The sequence below is a fragment of the Panulirus ornatus genome, chromosome 4, assembly GCF_036320965.1.
Source record: "Panulirus ornatus isolate Po-2019 chromosome 4, ASM3632096v1, whole genome shotgun sequence".
Lineage (NCBI taxonomy): Eukaryota > Metazoa > Arthropoda > Malacostraca > Decapoda > Palinuridae > Panulirus > Panulirus ornatus.
In genome coordinates, this window is record NC_092227.1 from 18,259,624 (window position 1) to 18,279,635 (window position 20,012).

The 20,012-nt window shown below is 41.4% G+C and overlaps 1 protein-coding gene across 3 annotated transcripts in view; it reads right to left on the reverse strand.

Annotated features, from left to right (window-relative positions):
- LOC139765906 (kinesin heavy chain-like) overlaps positions 1 to 20,012 on the reverse strand; it is a 909,514-nt gene that overhangs the window by 228,036 nt on the left and 661,466 nt on the right. For all 3 annotated transcript variants that reach the window (XM_071693874.1, XM_071693867.1, XM_071693860.1), the window contains exon 11: positions 8,428 to 8,591. In XM_071693874.1, the coding sequence (XP_071549975.1) occupies positions 8,428 to 8,591 (164 nt within the window). The remainder of the gene's footprint in view (positions 1 to 8,427; positions 8,592 to 20,012) is intronic.

Consider the following 20,012-nt stretch of genomic DNA (forward strand, 5'->3'; position numbering starts at 1 on the left):
TTATTTCATCTGTTGGCTTTTTATATTTCAATATACTGTGAGGCTACAAGATTATTCTGAAGCAAACTTGGCAGGGACTGTTCTTGGGGGGTATTTTCAAAACCTGGTGAGCCTAACCATCATCCAAGATGGCCATTGTTATTAAAACATAAATAAAGAAAAATATAACCACTGTGAGGAAGAACTGGTTTGAAATCTATTTATCTATTTATTTATTTATCTATTTTGCTTTGTCGCTGTCTCCCGCATCAGCGAGGTAGCGCAAGGAAACAGACGAAAGAATGGCCCAACCCAACCACATACACATGTATATACATACATGTCCACACATGCAAATATACATACCTGTACATCTCAACATATACATATATATACACACACAGACATATACATATATACACATGTACTAATTCATACTCTCTGCCTTTATTCATTCTCATCGCCACCCCCCCCACACAAGAAATAACAACCCCCTACCCCCTCATGTGTGTGAAGTAGCACTAGGAAAAGACAACAAAGGCCACATTTGTTCACACTCAGTCTCTAGCTGTCATGTAATAATGCACCAAAACCATAGCTCCCTTTCCACATCAAGGCCCCACAAGACTCCTCCATGGTTTACCCCAGACGCTTCACATGCCCTGGTTCAATCCACTGACAGCACGTCGACCCCGGTATACCACATCATTCTAATTCACTCAATTCCTTGCCCGCCTTTCACCCCACTGCATGTTCAGGCCTCGATCACTCAAAATCTTTTTCACTCCATCTCTCCACCTCCAATTTGGTCTCCCACTTCTCCTCGTTCCCTCCACCTCTGACACATATATCCTCCTGGTCAATCTTTCCTCACTCATTCTCTCTATGTGACCAAACCATTTCAAAACACCCTCTTCTGCTCTCTCAACTACACTCTTTTTATTACCACACACATAAAGACACCAGCTGGCTTGACTCCTGGCCGAGGTGGGAGTAGCTGGAGAGTCTCTGATACCTGGGCTTCCTTCAGGGGTTAAAATGACATTTCCCAGTTTAGGGTGGCTTCCAGGTTCTGCAAGCTCAGTCAGAGTGCCTGTGAATCAATCCTCTAGAAGTGGCTCTAGAGTTCACTAGTTATGGCAACTCTATTGCCATGGCCACCCCCTTGAGGAGTTCTAGGTGGGAACAGACGTCAGAGATTTTTTTTTTTTTTTTTTTTTCTTTGTCGCTGTCTCCCGCGTTTGCGAGGTAGCGCAAGGAAACAGACGAAAGAAATGGCCCAACCCACCCCCATACACATGTATATACATACATCCACACACGCAAATATACATACCTACACAGCCTTCCATGGTTTACCCCAGACGCTTCACATGCCTTGATTCAATCCACTGACAGCACGTCAACCCCAGTATACCACATTGCTCCAATTCACTCTATTCCTTGCCCTCCTTTCACCCTCCTGCATGTTCAGGCCCCGATCACACAAAATCTTTTCCACTCCATCTTTCCACTTCCAATTTGGTCTCCCTCTTCTCCTCGTTCCCTCCACCTCCGACACATATATTCTCTTGGTCAATCTTTCCTCACTCATTCTCTCCATGTGCCCGAACCATTTCAAAACACCCTCTTCTGCTCTCTCAACCATGCTCTTTTTATTTCCACACATCTCTCTTACCCTTACGTTACTTACTCGATCAAACCACCTCACACCACATATTGTCCTCGAACATCTCACTTCCAGCACATCCATCCTCCTGCGCACAACTCTATCCATAGCCCACGTCTCGCAACCATATAACATTGTTGGAACCACTATTCCTTCAAACATACTCATTTTTGCTTTCCGAGATAATGTTCTCGACTTCCACACATTCTTCAAGGCTCCCAGAATTTTCGCCCCCTCCCCCACCCTATGATCCACATCTGCTTCCATGGTTACATCCGCTGCCAGATCCACTCCCAGATATCTAAAACACTTCACTTCCTCCAGTTTTTCTCCATTCAAACTCACCTCCCAATTGACTTGACCCTCAACCCTACTGTACCTGATAACCTTGCTCTTATTCACATTTACTCTTAACTTTCTTCTTTCACACACTCTACCAAACTCAGTCACCAGCTTCTGCAGTTTCTCACATGAATCAGCCACCAGCGCTGTATCATCAGCGAACAACAACTGACTCACTTCCCAAGCTCTCTCATCCCCAACAGACTTCATACTTGCCCCTCTTTCCAAAACTCTTGCATTCACCTCCCTAACAACCCCATCCATAAACAAATTAAACAACCATGGAGACATCACACACCCCTGCCGCAAACCTACATTCACTGAGAACCAATCACTTTCCTCTCTTCCTACACGTACACATGCCTTACATCCTCGATAAAAACTTTTCACTGCTTCTAACAACTTGCCTCCCACACCATATATTCTTAATACCTTCCACAGAGCATCTCTATCAACTCTATCATATGCCTTCTCCAGATCCATAAATGCTACATACAAATCCATTTGCTTTTCTAAGTATTTCTCACATACATTCTTCAAAGCAAACACCTGATCCACACATCCTCTACCACTTCTGAAACCACACTGCTCTTCCCCAATCTGATGCTCTGTACATGCCTTCACCCTCTCAATCAATATCCTCCCATATAATTTACCAGGAATACTCAACAAACTTATACCTCTGTAATTTGAGCACTCACTCTTATCCCCTTTGCCTTTGTACAATGGCACTATGCATGCATTCCGCCAATCCTCAGGCACCTCACCATGAGTCATACATACATTAAATAACCTTACCAACCAGTCAACAATACAGTCACCCCCTTTTTTAATAAATTCCACTGCAATACCATCCAAACCTGCTGCCTTGCCGGCTTACATCTTCCGCAAAGCTTCTACTACCTCTTCTCTGTTTACCAAATCATCTTCCCTAACCCTCTCACTTTGCACACCACCTCGACCAAAACACCCTATATCTGCCACTCTATCATCAAACACATTCAACAAACCTTCAAAATACTCACTCCATCTCCTTCTCACAAAAAAAAAAAAAAATCTCTCTTACTCTATTATTACTTACTTGATCAAACCACCTCACACCACATATTGTCCTCAAACATCTCATTTCCAGCACATCCACCCTCCTCCGCACAACTCTATCTATAGCCCACGCCTCGCAACCAATTAACATTGTTGGAACCACCATTCCTTCAAACATACCCATTTTTGCTTTCCAAGATAATGTTCTCGACTTCCACACGTTCTTCAACGCTCCCAGAACTTTCGCCCTCCTCCCCCACCCTATGATTCACTTCCGCTTCCATGGTTCCATCCGCTGCCAGATCCACTTCCAGATATTTAGAACACTTCACTTCCTCCAGTTTTTCTCCATTCAAACTTACCTCCCAATTGACTTGTCCCTCAACCCTACTGTAACTAATAACCTTGCTCTTATTTACATTTAATCTCAGCTTTCTTCTTTCACAAACTTTACCAAATTCAGTCACCAGCTTCTGCAGTTTGGCACACGAATCAGCCAACAGCGCTGTATCATCAGCGAACAACAATTGACTCACTTCCCAAGCTCTCTCATCCATAACAGACTGCATACTTGCCCCTCTTTCCAAAACTCTTGTATTTACCTCCCTAACAACCCCATCCCTAACAACCCATAACGGTGTTATGAATGGAAATGGTGAAGAGCTTGCTGAAAAAGACTGGTGATGGAAGACAAGTATACATATGTGAGTAGGATAGATGGTCAGTGGGCATCATTAGATTACATATTTATTGATAGGCATGTAAAAGAGAGAATTTTGGATGTAAATGTGCTGAGAGGGGCAGCTGGTGGGATGTGTGATCACTATATTGTGGAGGCAAGGCAGAAAATTTGTAGAGGTTTTTGAAAAAGAGGAGACAATGTTAGGGAGAAGAGTGGTGAGAGTACATGAGCTTGGAAAGAGACTTTTGAGAAGAAATACCAGGAGAGATCAAGTGTAAAATGGCAAAAGGTAAGAGCAAATGAAATGAGGGGAGTGGGTGAGTAATGGGAGGTATTTATTTAGGGAAGCATTGATGGCATGTGGAAGAGATGCAAATGGTGTGCAAAATGTTGGAGGTGGGCTGATTAAAGGAGTAGTGATTGGTGGGATGAAGAAATTAAGTTGCTAGTGAAAGAGGAAAGAGAGGTGTTTGGATGATACTTACAAGGAAGGAGTGCAAATGATTGGGAGATGTATAAAAGTAAGCAGCAAGAGGTCAAGAGGAAGGTGCAGGGATTGAAAGAGTGAGAGAGTCAGGGTGAGAGAGCATGATTAAACTTTAAGGAGAATAAAAAGATGTTTTGGAATGAAATAAAAATGTGCAAAAGACAAGAGAACAAATGGGGACATAGGTGAAGGGAGCTAAAGGGGAAGTGATGACAGGTAGTGATGGAGTGAGGAGATGGAGTAAGTATTTTGAAGGATTGTGAAATGTGTTTTGATGATAGAAGATGTAGTGTTTAGATTGGGATGGTGCGCGAAGTTATAGTTAGGGAGAGTAGTTTGGTGAAAAGAGAAGAGGTGGTGAAAGCCTTGTGGAAGATGAAATGCAGCAATGTGGTGGAAGTGCATAGTATTGTAGTTGAATCTATTGCAAAAGGGGGTGATTGTGTTGTTGGATCAGCCTATCCCTTATCTCCAACAACAGTGGTGTTCCACAAGATTCTGTCCTGTCCCCTACTTTTTTTCTACTTTTTTTCAATGATTTCCTCTCTTCCACAAATAATTCAAGGCATGATCTGCATCTCACCTTGACACAGCTTCTTCAATAAACTCAGACTTGCACAGAATATCTCAGTGGAGGAGATGTAACCTAGTTATGTTTCATGCCTCCGCGACCCAGTTTCTGACCATCTCTCTGTTGGGAACTCTTGACAACTCTTGCCTCTCCTTTGGCAATTCTGTAATTCCACCTCGACTCAATGATCATACTTGGTATTACTGTAACATCCACTCTTTCTTAGAAACCTCACATTATGAGAAGAGATGTCTTTCTAAGTGGGTGTCCTGCTGATTAGAAGCCAAAACTTTTTTTCTTTTGAACATTTGCTCTGTCTATACAAAGGACTGATTCATCCTTGTATGGAGTACTGCTTTCACATCTGGGGTGGTTCTAGCTCTGCATCCTTACTTGACAGAGTCCAGTGGAAAGCAGTCCGACCTATAAACTGTCCCAGGCTAACTTCCAAACTTAACCCCCTTGACCTAGGCTGCAATGCTGGTTCACTTTCCCTCTTCTATAGGTACTACTTTGGTTTTTTTTGCTCACAAGAGCTGACTGTTTGTGTGCCACCACCAATATGCAATACTCGGCAAGATGCTGCATCACATGATTACTGCAGAGCCATTGGACACTCAAGGGAGGGCCATTTTGACAAGTGTTTCTTTCCCTTCCCCTTGAAGCTTTGAAACTCCTCCTTCCCACATCTTTCCAAATAACTAAGACCTGACTCTTTTTAAAAGACAGGACTAACACTTCCTCAAAAATTCACAAATAATTCCCCTTTGTCTCTTCTAACCTTTCATAATTTCCTCTAAATTTCAATCAAGGCCTGGCCTTATTGTGGACTTTTGTATGTGACTGGACCCTTCAACACAGAGAAAGAAAATGACAGGGTTAACAGGATGTTTTTTTGGAAGGTCTTAAGAACGTATGGTATGGGAGGAAAGCTGCTACAAGCAGCGAAAAGTTTTTATCGAGGATGTAAGATGTGTGTAAGAAGAGTGGAGGGCGAGTGGTTCCAAGTGAAAATTATTCTACGACAGTGGTGTGAGATGTTATCATGGCTGTTTAATTTGCTTATGGATGGGCTGGTGAGGGAGGTAAATGCAATAGTTTTGGAGAGATGGGTAAGTGTGCAGTCTGTTGGGAAAGAGGGAGCCTGGAAAGTGAGTTAATAGCTGTTTGCTGATGATACAGCACTGGTGGCAGATTCGAGTGAGAAACTGCAGAAGCTGATGAAAGTTTGGGGAGTGTATGAAAGGAAGACTTTAAGAGTAACTATAAGTAAAAGCAAGATATTAGTTTTAGCAGGGTTAAGGGACAGTTTACCTGGATTGTGAATTTGAATGGATAAAAAACTGGAAGAAAAGAAGTATTTTAGATATCTGGGATTAGAAATAGCAGTGAACACAACCATGGAAGTGGAAGCAAAACATAAGGTAGATGAGGGAGCAAAGGCTCTTGGAGAACTGAAGAATGTGTGGAAAGAGTTTGTTATCTAGTAGGGCAAAAATGAGTATATTTGACGGTATAGTAGTCCCAGCAATATCATAAGGATGTGAGACAAGGGGCTATAGATGAGGGTGTATAGAGGAGGATGGATGAGTTGAAAATGAAATGGTTTGATCAAGTAAGTAATGAAAAGGTAAGAGAGATGTGTTAATAAAAAGAGTGTGGTTGAGAAATTTGAAGAGGTTGTGGTGAAATGGTTTGGACATATGGACAGGATGATGAAGGAAAGGTTATAAGAAAGAAGATACATGCACCGGAAGTGGAGGGAACAAGAAGAACAGGGAGACCAAACTGGAGGTGGAGGGAAGGACTGAAAAAGAGTTCAAGTAAACAGGGCCTGAACATGCTCGAGTGAAAGGTGTGCACAGTACAGAATTAATTTCAATGATGTGGTATAAAGGGGTCAATATGTTGTCAATGAACTGAACCACAACACATGAATGGCAGGGGTAAACCATGAAAGGTCTGTGGGGCCTAGTTGAGGATAAGGAGCTGTGGTTTCAGTGCATTACACATGACAGCTAGAGAATGGAAGTGAGCAAATGCAGCCAATATTCATCTGTTTCTGGTGCCATCTTGCTAATGCAGAAAATAGTGATCAAATATGAAAATAAAGAATAGATGGGGATATACCTTGGTGGTTAGAAGATTGGTTATATGGCCAAAAAAAAAAATTAGTAATTAACAGTCACACCTAGTTAGATGTAACAAGGGGTGTGCCACAAGTATAAGCCTTGGTTCTAAATTTCTTTCTGCCTCAGTGATACTAATATTGGTCTATGCTGTAAAATACCAAAATTCACAGATGGCAATGAACCAAGAAAAAAACACAACAGAAAAGGGATGTCTACAGTTACAAGGTACCATACAAACAGATAGACTGGGCTAAAAATTGGCAGATGGAATATATTATTGAAAATAACAGATATCTAATTCAGCATTGAAAAGGAATGGAAAAATCACAGAATGAAATGTGCCAAGTTACATAATGTAAAAAAATGACAAAAGTAGTTAGAATAATGCCTGATAACCTAAAGCCATACAAGTGGTGTGATGATTCAGTGAAAGACACTGAAAACAAAAATCTAGGCTTCCAAGGTAGATATTCTAATTCATTTCTAAGACACTAATCCTCACTGGTGCATCCACATCTCTAATACTGCTTTCAGTCACAGGTGCATCCACTCATTGAATACAGTCTTCAGTTATCAATGTCATCCATTAAAAAGGAAAGACAACACACAGGATGCAAAGCAGCAAGATACCAAGATAATTCTCAAACTGTGAAGCAAATCCCATGAAATCTGGTGTCACAAACTTAGCTTTATCAACTTCTATATGGGAAGATTTAGAGAAAATTTCATACAGGCATACTCGAAATTATCAAAAGCTTTGACTATCTTGAGCTAAGTGGCTATCTAAGGCTAGATCATTCTTATTTCAATTATAGTAATGGATACAAACTCATGGACAAACATCAGAATGTTGAGATTAGACTGAATACATTAAGTCTGCTGAACCTTGGTGGATGACAGACATATGATGAGCTACAAGCTGTTGTAATGCATTAATTGCAATTTGAAAGCTTGTTATGCAATGATTAATGAAGTGCTTTCTTAATTTGAGGTAGTGACTGCATGGGCTGTATACAGTACCAGTCTGCTAATTCATTTCAGTGCAAAGGGAGAAAATACACACCAATGACTCATAAATATCTTGTCCACAACAACCTTTCTGAGTTGTGCTCCTATGTGCTGGCTGATCTATTTCGAAACAATGTAGGCATACAAGATAATGCTGTAACAAATATGGTAAGTGCCAGTTTACATTATGGCATTAACGAGGCAAAATGATAAAGGTATTCTTTCGCTTCCCATATCTTTTACTGTCATTTCAAACAGCTATCACATATCCCCCTGTGCGGAATAATAACACAAGTACTTAGGGAGCAGGGGGCTGAAAATCCTCCCCTCTCATTTTTTTTTAATTTTCCAAAAGAAGGAACAGAGAATTTGGCCAGGTGAGGGTATTCCCTCAACGGCCCAGTCCTCTGTTCTTAACACTACCTCGCTAATGCGGGAAATGGCGAATAGTTTGAAAGAAAAGAAAGAAAAGACTTATCAATAACATTTCACATTCAAAAAACAGATCAAACATACCTCTTCCTGTTCAAGCATCTGTTCCTTGAGCTTTTCTGCCAGCTGGCTCTGTTGATTGATCTCCTCATCCTTCTCGTCAAGGTTGAGGTAGAGCTGTTCACGTTCCTTCTCCCAGGCATCACGGACCTCATTGCTAACCACTGTTGTAGCGGGCTTCTTAGGCTCTGAGGAAAATGTTTACAATATTAGGTCTCAGAGGACCCTATACAGTCTACTAATCACCCAAGTGAATGTTGCTGAATTAGTGACCTACTCTCTCCAATATCCTATGTAAGGCCATATCTAGAATATATGCCTCTCAAGTTTGGTCACTGCACCTAAAGGAGCACAAAAAGCTAGTAAAGGTCCAAAGAGGCAATAAAGACAGTACCTGAATTAAGAAAGCCAAGTCACAGGAAAAAGCTAGAAGCTTAAATTTGCCTCCCATGAAAGTGAGGGGTAGCCTGATCACAACCTTAAGATTCTAGACCAAACTGATGACTTAGACAGGGAAGGGATTCTTGACAGAGGTTGGTCTGAACAATCAAAGGACATAACAATAAATCAAGCAAGAAACTTGCTGCACGTTATATAAAGAGGTACATTTATAGTATGGGAGTGGAAGATGAATGAAACAAACCGAACAAGGATGCAGTACATATGGACGGCATAGAGAAACTGAAAAAGTTGTATATCTATAGAAAAAGTTAGGGATATGTAAAACTCCCTCCCAGTACAGTACTAACAGGTAATTACACATTAGAAACAGGCCCCTTTTATCTTCTTATATCAAAAATATGTAAGAAAAAATAAAAGGTATTTGTATGTGTTGGGGGTTATAAAGATTTGCATAATCGTTAAATGCCATTCATGATCAATGTCTATAAGTGCTTGGATGTGGGTGATGTACAGCTGATAAAGATATGGATGTTGTATCTTACGCCTCAAATCTTTTCACATATACAGTTAAGATATTTGATATATTTGCAAGGATTTTGTCAGGGGTAGTCACCCAGCCCTCTTAGAGTGAAGACACACTGTCCTTAGCTCCATCAAGGCCATTCAGACAGTTTTACACAAGTTAATTATCACCAAAATGGCTCCAACTCCTTATTTTGACTGATCTCTTTATGAGATACAACTCATCAATGAATTTACTGTCTGAGTGATATATTTCTGGGAGTTTACCTTTTGTGTAATGTATGGGAAGTTAAAGGAAAGAAGATCTGTGCCACCGGATAGAAATGTGGCAAGTGCAAAAGTTTGAAAAACTGAGGTTGAGTAAATGCACATGAAATGGAGAGTGACATCAGTATTAACGTTAACAAGGTTGATGAAAGGAACAAATTATAGGGAATAATTTTGCAGTATTCAGGAGTATGGTTACTGGTATCACTATATGAGTGACAGAGTTGAAACTAATAGTTTTGACGAATTAGGCCATCAAGCAGTTGACGAGTCCTAATTGTTGCAAGAGATTCCATACCAAAAGGCAAATGGATGCTGTATTCTTTCTAAAGTAGATGCATAAAAGGATCAGAATCTGTTATCCTAAGGCTAAAGAGAAAAACAATCTGGATAATTATGACGGTGATACAAGAAACACACCCACAAAATGCTTGTCTACAGATCATGCCAGCACAATGTTATAAAGTGTAGGTTTGAGGGCTCCCATATGCCCATACTCTGAGCTAATCTGAAGGTTCGAAATAAGGCCATGAAGTTGGATGCTCTCAGCGAATTAAACAAACAACTTTATCCTGAACTGAATCATAGTTTTTGACTCACAACAGGGTCAAAGATATACGTTCGGGAAGAAAACATAATATATTGATCGTGAGAAATTTTGCAGATGTTGGCTTATTTGTGTGGGAAGTCCATATAAATGCTATTCATAACTTATTTATCCTATTATACTTAACTGCTGTTTCCTGCATCAGCAGGGTAGTGCCTGGAAACAGACGAGAATGGCCCGTCCACTCATATACATCTATACTTACATAAATGCCCACATATGCCCATATACATACATTCAGCTAGGTAGCACCAGGAAAACAGACAAAAAGGCCACATTCGTTCACACTCAGTCTCTAACTGTCATGTGTAATGCACCAAAATCACAGCTCCCTATCCACATCCAGGCCCTACAGACCTTTCCATATTTTACCCTAGACACTTCATGCCCTGGTTCAGTCCAATGACAGCATGTCATCCCTGGTAAACAACATCATTCCAGTTCATTTTATTCCTTGCATGCCTCACACCCTCCTGTATGTTCAGGCTCCAATGGCTCAAAATCTTTTTCACTTCATCCCTCCACCTCCAATTTGGTCTCCCACTTCTTCTCGTTTCCTCCACCTCTGACATATATCCTTTTTGTCAATCTTTCTTCACTCATTCTCTCCATATATCCAACCCACTTCAACTAACCCTCTTCTGCTCATTTAACCAAACTCTTTATATTTCCACACATCTCACTCACCCTTTCATTACTTACTCAATCAAACCACCTCACACCATATACTGTCCTCAAACATTTCATTTCCAACACATCCATCCTCCTTTGTACAACCTTATCTATAGCCCATACCTTGCAACCATATAACATTGTTGGAATTACTATTCCTTCAAACATAACCATTTTTGCTCTCCGAGATAACATTCCTTCCACACATTCTTCATCGCTCCCAGAACCTTGGCCCCTCCCCCACCCTATGATTCATTTCCGCTTCCATGTTCCATTCGCTGCAAAATCCACTCCCAGTTATCTAAAACACTTCACTTCTTCCAATTTTTCTCCTTTCAAACTTACATCCCTTAACTCTACTAAATCTAGTAACCTTGCTTTTATTCACATTTACTCTCAACTTTCTCTTTTCACACACTTTTCCAAAGTCAGTCACCAACTTCTGTAGTTTCTCACTTAATCAGCCACTAGAGCTGTATCATTGGCCATTGACCACATCATCACAGTATCACCAGGGTCAGATAAAGAAATGCCATATTCATTCACATACATTCTCTCTAGCTGTCAGGTATGCAACAAGACCACAACTGGCCTCACAGACCTTTCCATAGTTCTTCCTGATGCTTTACATACCCTGGTTCAGTTCAATGACAGATAGTCAACCCCTATATACCATATCATTCCAATTCACTCCATCCTGTGCATGCCTTTCACCCTCCTGCATTTTCAGGCAAGGGGAAGCGACGCTATTTCCTGTGTGGCAGGGTAGCGACAGGAATGGATGAAGGAAAGCAAGTATGAATAAGTACATGTGTATATATGTATATGTCTGTGTATGTATATGTATGTATATACTGATATGTATACATATGCATATATGCGAGTATGTATGTATAGGAGTTTATGTATGTATATGTGTATATGAGTGGCCATTCTTCACCTGTTTCCTGGCACTACCTCGCTGATGCAGGAAACAGCGTTTAAGAATAACAAATATGGTTATATGATTGAGAGGCATGGGCTATAGATAGGGTTGTGGAGGAGGGTGGAGGTGTTGGAAATGAAATATTTACGGACAATATGTGGTGTGAGGTGGTTTGATCGAGTAAGTAATAAAAAGGTGAGAGAGATGTGTGGTACTAAAAAGAGTATGGTTGAGAGAGTAGAAGAGAGCGTATTGAAATAGTTTGGTCACATTGAGAGAATGAGTGAGGATAGATTGACAAAGAGTTATATGTGTCAGAGGTAGAGAGAACGAGAAGTGGGAGACCAAGTCGGAGGTGGAAGGATGGAGTGAAAAAGATTTTGAGTGATTAGGGCCTGAACATACATGGGGGTGAAAGACGTGCAAGGAATAGAGTGAATTGGAATGATGTGGTATACTGGGGTTGATGTGCTGTCAATGGATTGAACCAGGGCGTGTGAAGTGCCTGGGGTAAACCATGGAAAGTTTTGTGAGGCCTGGATGTGGAAAGGGAGCTATGGTTTCCATGCATTACACATGACAGCTAGAGACTGAGTGTGAATGAATGTGGCCTTAGTTGTCTTTTCCAAGCACTACCACACACACGCGGGGAGAAGGTGGGTGCCATTTCATGTGTGGCACGGTGGCGACGAGAATGGATGAAGGCAGCAAATATGAATATGTACATGTGTATATATGTATATGTCTGTGTATGTATATGTTGAAATGTATAAGTATGTATATGTGCGTGAGTGGGCGTTTAAGTATATACATGTGTATGTGGGTGGGTTGGGCCATTCTTCCATCTGTTTCCTTGCGCTACCTCCCTAACGCTGGAGACAGCGACGACGTATGATAAATAAAATAAATGGAAATGGTGAAGAGCTTGTCGATTTGTGTGCTGAAAAAGGACTGGTGATTGGGAATACCTGGTTTAAAAGAGAGATATACATAAGTATACGTATGTAAACAGGAGATATGGCCAGAGAGCGCTATTGGATTATGTGTTAATTGATAGGCGTGTGAAAGAAAGACTTTTGGATGTTAATGTGCTAAGAGGGGCAACTGGAGGGATGTCTGATTATTATCATGTGGAGGCGAAGGTGAAGATTTGTAGAGGTTTTAAGAAAAGAAGAGAGAATGTTTGGGGGAAGAGAGTGGTGAGAGTAAGTGAGCTTAGAAAAGAGACTTCTATGAGGAAGTAACAGGAGAGATTGAGAGCAGAATGGAAGGGGTGAGAGCAAATGACATATGGGAAGTGGAGGAGGAATAGGAAGTATTTAGGGAAACAGAAGTGGTTTGCACAAAAGATGCCTGGGGCATGAGAAGCACGGGAGGTGGGCAGAGTAGAAAGGGTAGTGAGCGGTGGGATGAAGAAGTAAGATTGCTAGTGAAAGAGAGAGGCATTTGAACGATTTTTGCAGGGAAATAGTGCAAATGACTGGGAGATGTATAAAAGAAAGAGGCAGGAGGTCAAGAGAAAGGTGCAAGAGGTGAAAAAGAGGGCAAATGAGAGTTGGGGTGAGAGAGTATCATTAAATTTTAGGGAGAATAAAAGATGTTTTGGAAGGAGGTAAATATAGTGCGAAAGACAAGAGAACAAATGGGAACATCGGTGAAGGGGGCTAATGGGGAGGTAACAACAAGTAGTGGTGAAGTGAGAAGACAGAGTGAGCATTTTCCAGGTTTGTTGAATGTGTTTGATGATAGAGTGGCAGATATAGGGTGTTTTGGTTGAGGTGGTGTGCGAAGTGAGAGGATCAGGGAGAATTATGTGGTAAACAGAGAAGAGGTAGTGAAAGCTTTGCGGGAGATGAAAGCCGGCAGGGCAGCGGGTTTGGATGGTATTGAAGTGGAATTTATTAAAAAAGGAAGTGACTGTGATCTTGTCTGGTTGGTGAGAGTATCCAATGTATTAATGGTTCATGGTGAAGTGCCTGAGGATTAGCGGAATGCCAGTGTATAAAGGCAAAGGGGATAAAGGTGAGTGCTGAAAGTACAAAGGTATAAGTTTGTTGAGTATTCCTGGGAAATTATATGGGAGGATATTGGTTGAGAGGGTGAAGGCATGTACAGAGCATCAGATTGGGGAAGAGCAGTGTGGTTTTAGAAGTGGTAGAGGATGTGTGGATCAGGTGTATGCTTTGAAGAATGTATGTGAGAAATACTTAGGAAAGCAGATGGATTTGTATGTAGCATTTATGGATCTGGAGAAGGAATATGATAGAATTGATAGAGATGCTCTGTGGAAGGTATTAAGAGTATATGGTGTGGGAGGTAAGTTGCTAGAAGTAGTGAAATATTTTCATTGAGGATGTAAGGCATGTGTATGAGAAGGAAGAAAGGAAAGTGATTGGTTTCTAGTAAATATTGGTTTGCGGCAGGGGTGCATGATGTCTCCATGGTTGTTTAATTTGCTTATGGATGGGGTTGTTAGGAGGTGAATTCAAGAGATTTGGAGAGAGGGGCAAGTATGCAGTCTATTGTGGATGAGAGGGCTTGGGAAGTGAGTCGGTTGTTGTTCGCTGATGATACAGTGCTGGTGGCTGATTCGGGTGAGAAACTGCAGAAGCAAGAGGCTGAGTTTGGTAAATGTGAATAAGGGCAAGGTTATTAGTATTAGGTTCAGTAACGTTGAGGGACAAGTCAATTGGGAGGTATGTTTGGATGGAGAAAAACTGGAGGAAGTGAAGTGTTTTAGATATCTGGGAGTGGATTTATCAGCAGATGGAACCATGGAAACGGAAGTGAGTCACAAGGTGGGGAGAAAGCGAAGGTTCTGGGAGCATTGAAGAATGTGTGAAAGGTTAGAATGTTATCTCAGAGAGCAAAAATGGGTATGTTTGAAGGAACAGTGGTTCTAATGATGCTATATAGTTGTGAGGCATGGGCTATAGATAGGGTTGTGGGGAGGAGGGTGGATGTGTTGGAAATGAAATGTTTGAGGACAGTATATGGTGTGAGGTGGTTTGATCGAGTAAGTAATGAAAGGGTAAGAGAGATGTGTGGTAATAAAAAGAGAGTGGTTGAGAGAGCAGAAGAGGGTGTATTGAAATGTTTGGTCACACAGAGAGAATGAGGAAGAATTGAAAAAGAGGATATGTGTGTCAGAGGTGGAGGGAACGAGAAGTGGGAAACCAAATTGGAGGTGGAAGGATGGAGTGAGAAAGATTTTGAGCGATAGGGGCCTGAACATACAGGAGGGTGAAAGGCATGCAAGGAACAGAGTGAATTGGGACGATATGGTATACCGGGGTCAACGTGCTATCAATGGATTGAACCAGGGTGTATGAAGCGTTTGGCGTAAACCATGGAAAGTTTTGTGGGGCCTGGATGTGGAAAGGGAGCTGTGGTTTCCGTGCATTACACATGACAGCTAGAGACTGAGTGTGAACGAATGTGGCCTTTGTTATCTTTCCCTAGCACTAACTCGCATGCGCGCGGGGGGAACAGGGTGCCATTTCATGTGTGGCGCAGTAAATGGATGAAGGCAGCAAGTATGAATATGTACATGTGTAAATAGGTATATGTCTGTGTATGTAAATGTATGTATACGTTGAAATGTAAAGGTATGCATATGTTCGTGTGTGGGCGTTTATGTATATACATGTGTATGCAGGTGGGTTGGGCCAATTTTTCGTCTGTTTCCTTGTGCTACCCCGCTAATGCGGGAGACAGCGACAAAGTATAGTGTATATATATATATATATATATATATATATATATATATATATATATATATATATATATATATTTTTTTTTTTTTTTTCTTTTTTTCATACTATTCGCCATTTCCCGCGATAGCGAGGTAGCGTTAAGAACAGAGGACTGGGCCTTTGAGGGAATATCCTCATCTGGACCTCTTCTCTGTTCCTTCTTTTGGAAAAAAAAAAAAAAAAAAAAAAAAAAAAAAAAAAAGGAGAGGGGAGGATTTCCAGCCCCCCGCTCCCTTCCCTTTTAGTCGCCTTCTACGACACGCAGGGAATACGTGGGAAGTATTCTTTCTCCCCTATCCCCAGGGATATATATATATATATATATATATATTTTTTTTTTTTTTTTGCCGCTGTCTCCCGCGTTTGCGAGGTAGCGCAAGGAAACAGACGAAAGAAATGGCCCAACCCACCCCCATACACATGTATATACATACGTCCACACACGCAAATATACATACCTACACAGCTTTCCATGGTTTACCCCAGACGCTTCACATGCCCTGATTCAATCCACTGACAGCACATCAACCCCGGTATACCACATCGCTCCAATTCACTCTATTCCTTGCCCTCCTTTCACCCTCCTGCATGTTCAGGCCCCGATCACACAAAATCTTTTTCACTCCATCTTTCCACCTCCAATTTGGTCTCCCTCTTCTCGTTCCCTCCACCTCCGACACATATATCCTCTTGGTCAATCTTTCCTCACTCATTCTCTCCATGTGCCCAAACCATTTCAAAACACCCTCTTCTGCTCTCTCAACCACGCTCTTGTTATTTCCACACATCTCTCTTACCCTTACGTTACTTACTCGATCAAACCACCTCACACCACACATTGTCCTCAAACATCTCATTTCCAGCACATCCATCCTCCTGCGCACAACTCTATCCATAGCCCACGCCTCGCAACCATACAACATTGTTGGAACCACTATTCCTTCAAACATACCCATATTTGCTTTCCGAGATAATGTTCTCGACTTCCACACATTCTTCAAGGCTCCCAGAATTTTCGCCCCCTCCCCCACCCTATAATCCACTTCCGCTTCCATGGTTCCATCCGCTGCCAGATCCACTCCCAGATATCTAAAACACTTCACTTCCTCCAGTTTTTCTCCATTCAAACTCACACATGTATATATATATATATATATATATATATATATATATATATATATATATATATATATATATATTCATACTACTATTTGCCATTTCCCGCGTTAGCGAGGTAGCGTTAAGAACAGAGAACTGGGCCTTAAAGGGAATATCCTCACCTGACCCCCTTCTCTGTTCCTTGTTTTGGAAAATTAAAAAAAAACAAGAGAGAGCAGGATTTCCAGCCACCTGCTCCCTCCCCTTTTAGTCGCCTTCCACAACACGCAGGGAATATGTGGGAAGTATTCTTTCTCCCCTATCCCCAAGGATAATATATATATATATATATATATATATATATATATATATATATATATATATATATATATATATATATATATATTCATACTTATATTTATCATACTTTGTCGCTGTCTCCCGCGTCAGCGAGGTAGCACAAGGAAACAGACGAAATAATGTCCCAACCCACCCACATAGACATGTATATACATACGCGTCCACACACGCACATATACATACCTATACATTTCAACGTATACATACATATATATTTATTTATTTATTATTTTGCTTTGTCGCTGTCTCCCGCGTTAGCGAGGTAGCGAAAGGAAACAGACGAAAGAAATGGCCCAACCCACCCACATACACATGTATATACATACACGTCCACCCACTCAAATATACATACCTATACATCTCAATGTACACATATATATACACACACAGACATATACATATCTACACATGTACATAATTCATAATGTCTGCCTTTATTCATTCCCATCGCCCCCTCGCCACACATGGAATAACAACCCCCCTCCCCCCTCATGTGTGCGAGGTAGCGCTAGGAAAAGACAACAAAGGCCCCATTCGTTCACACTGTCTCTAGCTGTCAAGTAATAATGCACCGAAACCACAGCTCCCTTTCCACATCCAGGCCCCACAGAACTTTCCATGGTTTTCTTGGGATAGGGGAGAAAGAATACTTCCCACACATTCCTCACGTGTCGTAGAAGGCGACTAAAGGGGACGGGAGCGGGGGGGCCAGAAACCCTCCCCTCCTTGTATTTTGACTTTCTAAAAGGGGAAAGATATATATATATATATATATATATATATATATATATATATATATATATATATATATATATATATATATATATATATATATATATACACACACAGACATATACATATATACACATGTACATAATTCATACAAAGGCCACATTCGTTCACACTTAGTCTCTAGCTGTCATGTATAATGCACCGAAACCACAGCTCCCTTTCCACATTCAGGCCCCACAAAACTTTCCATGGTTTACCCCAGACACTTCACATGCCCTGGTTCAATCCAGTGACAGCACGTTGACTCCAGTACACCACATCATTCCAATTCACTCTATTCCTTGCACGCATTTCACTCTCCTGCATGTTCAGCCCACGATCGCTCAAGATCTTTTTCACTCCATCTTTCCACCTTCAATTTGGTCTCCCACTTCTTGTTCCATCCACCTCTGACACATATATCCTCCTTGTCAATCTTTCCTCGCTCATTCTCTCCATGTGATCAAACCATTTCAAAACACCCTCTTCTCCTATCTCAACCACACTCTTTTTATTACCACACATCTCTCTTACGCTTTCATTACTTACTCGATCAAACCACCTCACACCACATACTGTCCTCAAACATCTCATTTCCAGCACATCCACCCTCCTCCACACAACTCTATCAACAGCCCACACCTCGCAACCAATTAACATTGTTGGAACCACTATTCCTTCAAACATACCCATTTTTGCTTTCCGAGATAATGTGCTCGACTTCCACACATTTTTCAACGCTCCCAGAACTTTCGACACCACCCCATCCTATGACTCACTTCCGCTTCCATGGTTTCATCCGCTGCCAAATCCACTCCCAGATTTCTAAAACACTTCACTTCCTCCAGTTTTTTCCATTCAAACTTACCTCCCACTTGACTTCTCCCTCAACCCTACTGTACCTAATAACCTTGCTCTTATTCACATTTATTCTGAGCTTTCTTCTTTTACACACTTTACCAAACTCAGTCACCAGCTTCTACAGTTTTTTACCGAATCAGCCACCAGCGCTGTATCATCAGTGAACAATAACTGACTCATTTCCAAAGCTCTCTCATCCACAAAAGACTGCATACTTGCCCCTCTCTCCAAAACTCTTGCATTCACCTCCCTAACAACCCCATCCATAAACAAATTAAACAACCATGGAGACATCACCCACCCCTACCGCAAACCGACATTCACTGAGAACCAATTACTTTCCTCTCTTCCCCCTCGCAGACATGCCTTACATCCTCGATAAAAACTTTTCACTGCTTCTAACAACTTGCCTCCCACACCATATATTCTTAATACCTTCCAAAGAGCATCTCTATCAACTCTATCATATGCCTTCTCCAGATCCATAAATGCTACATATAAATCCATTTGCTTTTCTAAGTATTTCTCACTTACATTCTTCAAAGCAAACACCTGATGCACACATCCTCTACCACTTCTGAAACCACACTGCTCTTCCCCAATCTGATGCGCTGTACATGCCTTCACCCTCTCAATCAATACCCTCCCATATAATTTCCCAGGAATACTCAACAAACGTACACCTCTGTAATTTGAGCACACACCTTTGTCCCCTTTGCCTTTGTACAATGGCACTATGCACGCATTCCGCCAATCCTCAGGCACCTCACCATGAGTCATACGTACATTAAATATCCTTACCAACCAGTCAACCACACAGTCACCCCATTTTTGATAAATTCCACTGCAGTACCATCCAAACCTGCTGCCTTGCCAGCTTTCATCTTCCGCAAAGCTTTTACTACCTCTTCTCTGTTTATCAAATCATATTCCCTAACCCTCTCCCATCGCACACCACCTCGTCCAAAACACCCTATATCTGCCACTCTATCATCAAACACATTCAAAAAAATTCTAAATACTCACTCCATCTCATTCTCATCGCTTCTTGTTATCACATCCCCATTAGCCCCCTTCACCGATGTTCCCTTTTGTTCTCTTATGCACTTTATTTACCTCCTTCCAAAACATCTTTTTATTCTCCCTAAAATCTAATGTACTCTCTCAGCCTAACTTTCATTTTCCCTCTTTTTCACCTCTTGCACCTTTGTCTAGACCTCCTGCCTCTTTCTTTTATACATATCCCACTCATTTGCACTATTTCCCTGCAAAAATCGTCCAAAAGCCTCTCCCTTCTCTTTCACTGACAATCTTACTTCTTCATCCCACCACTCACTACCCTTTCTAATCTGCCCACCTCCCACGCTTC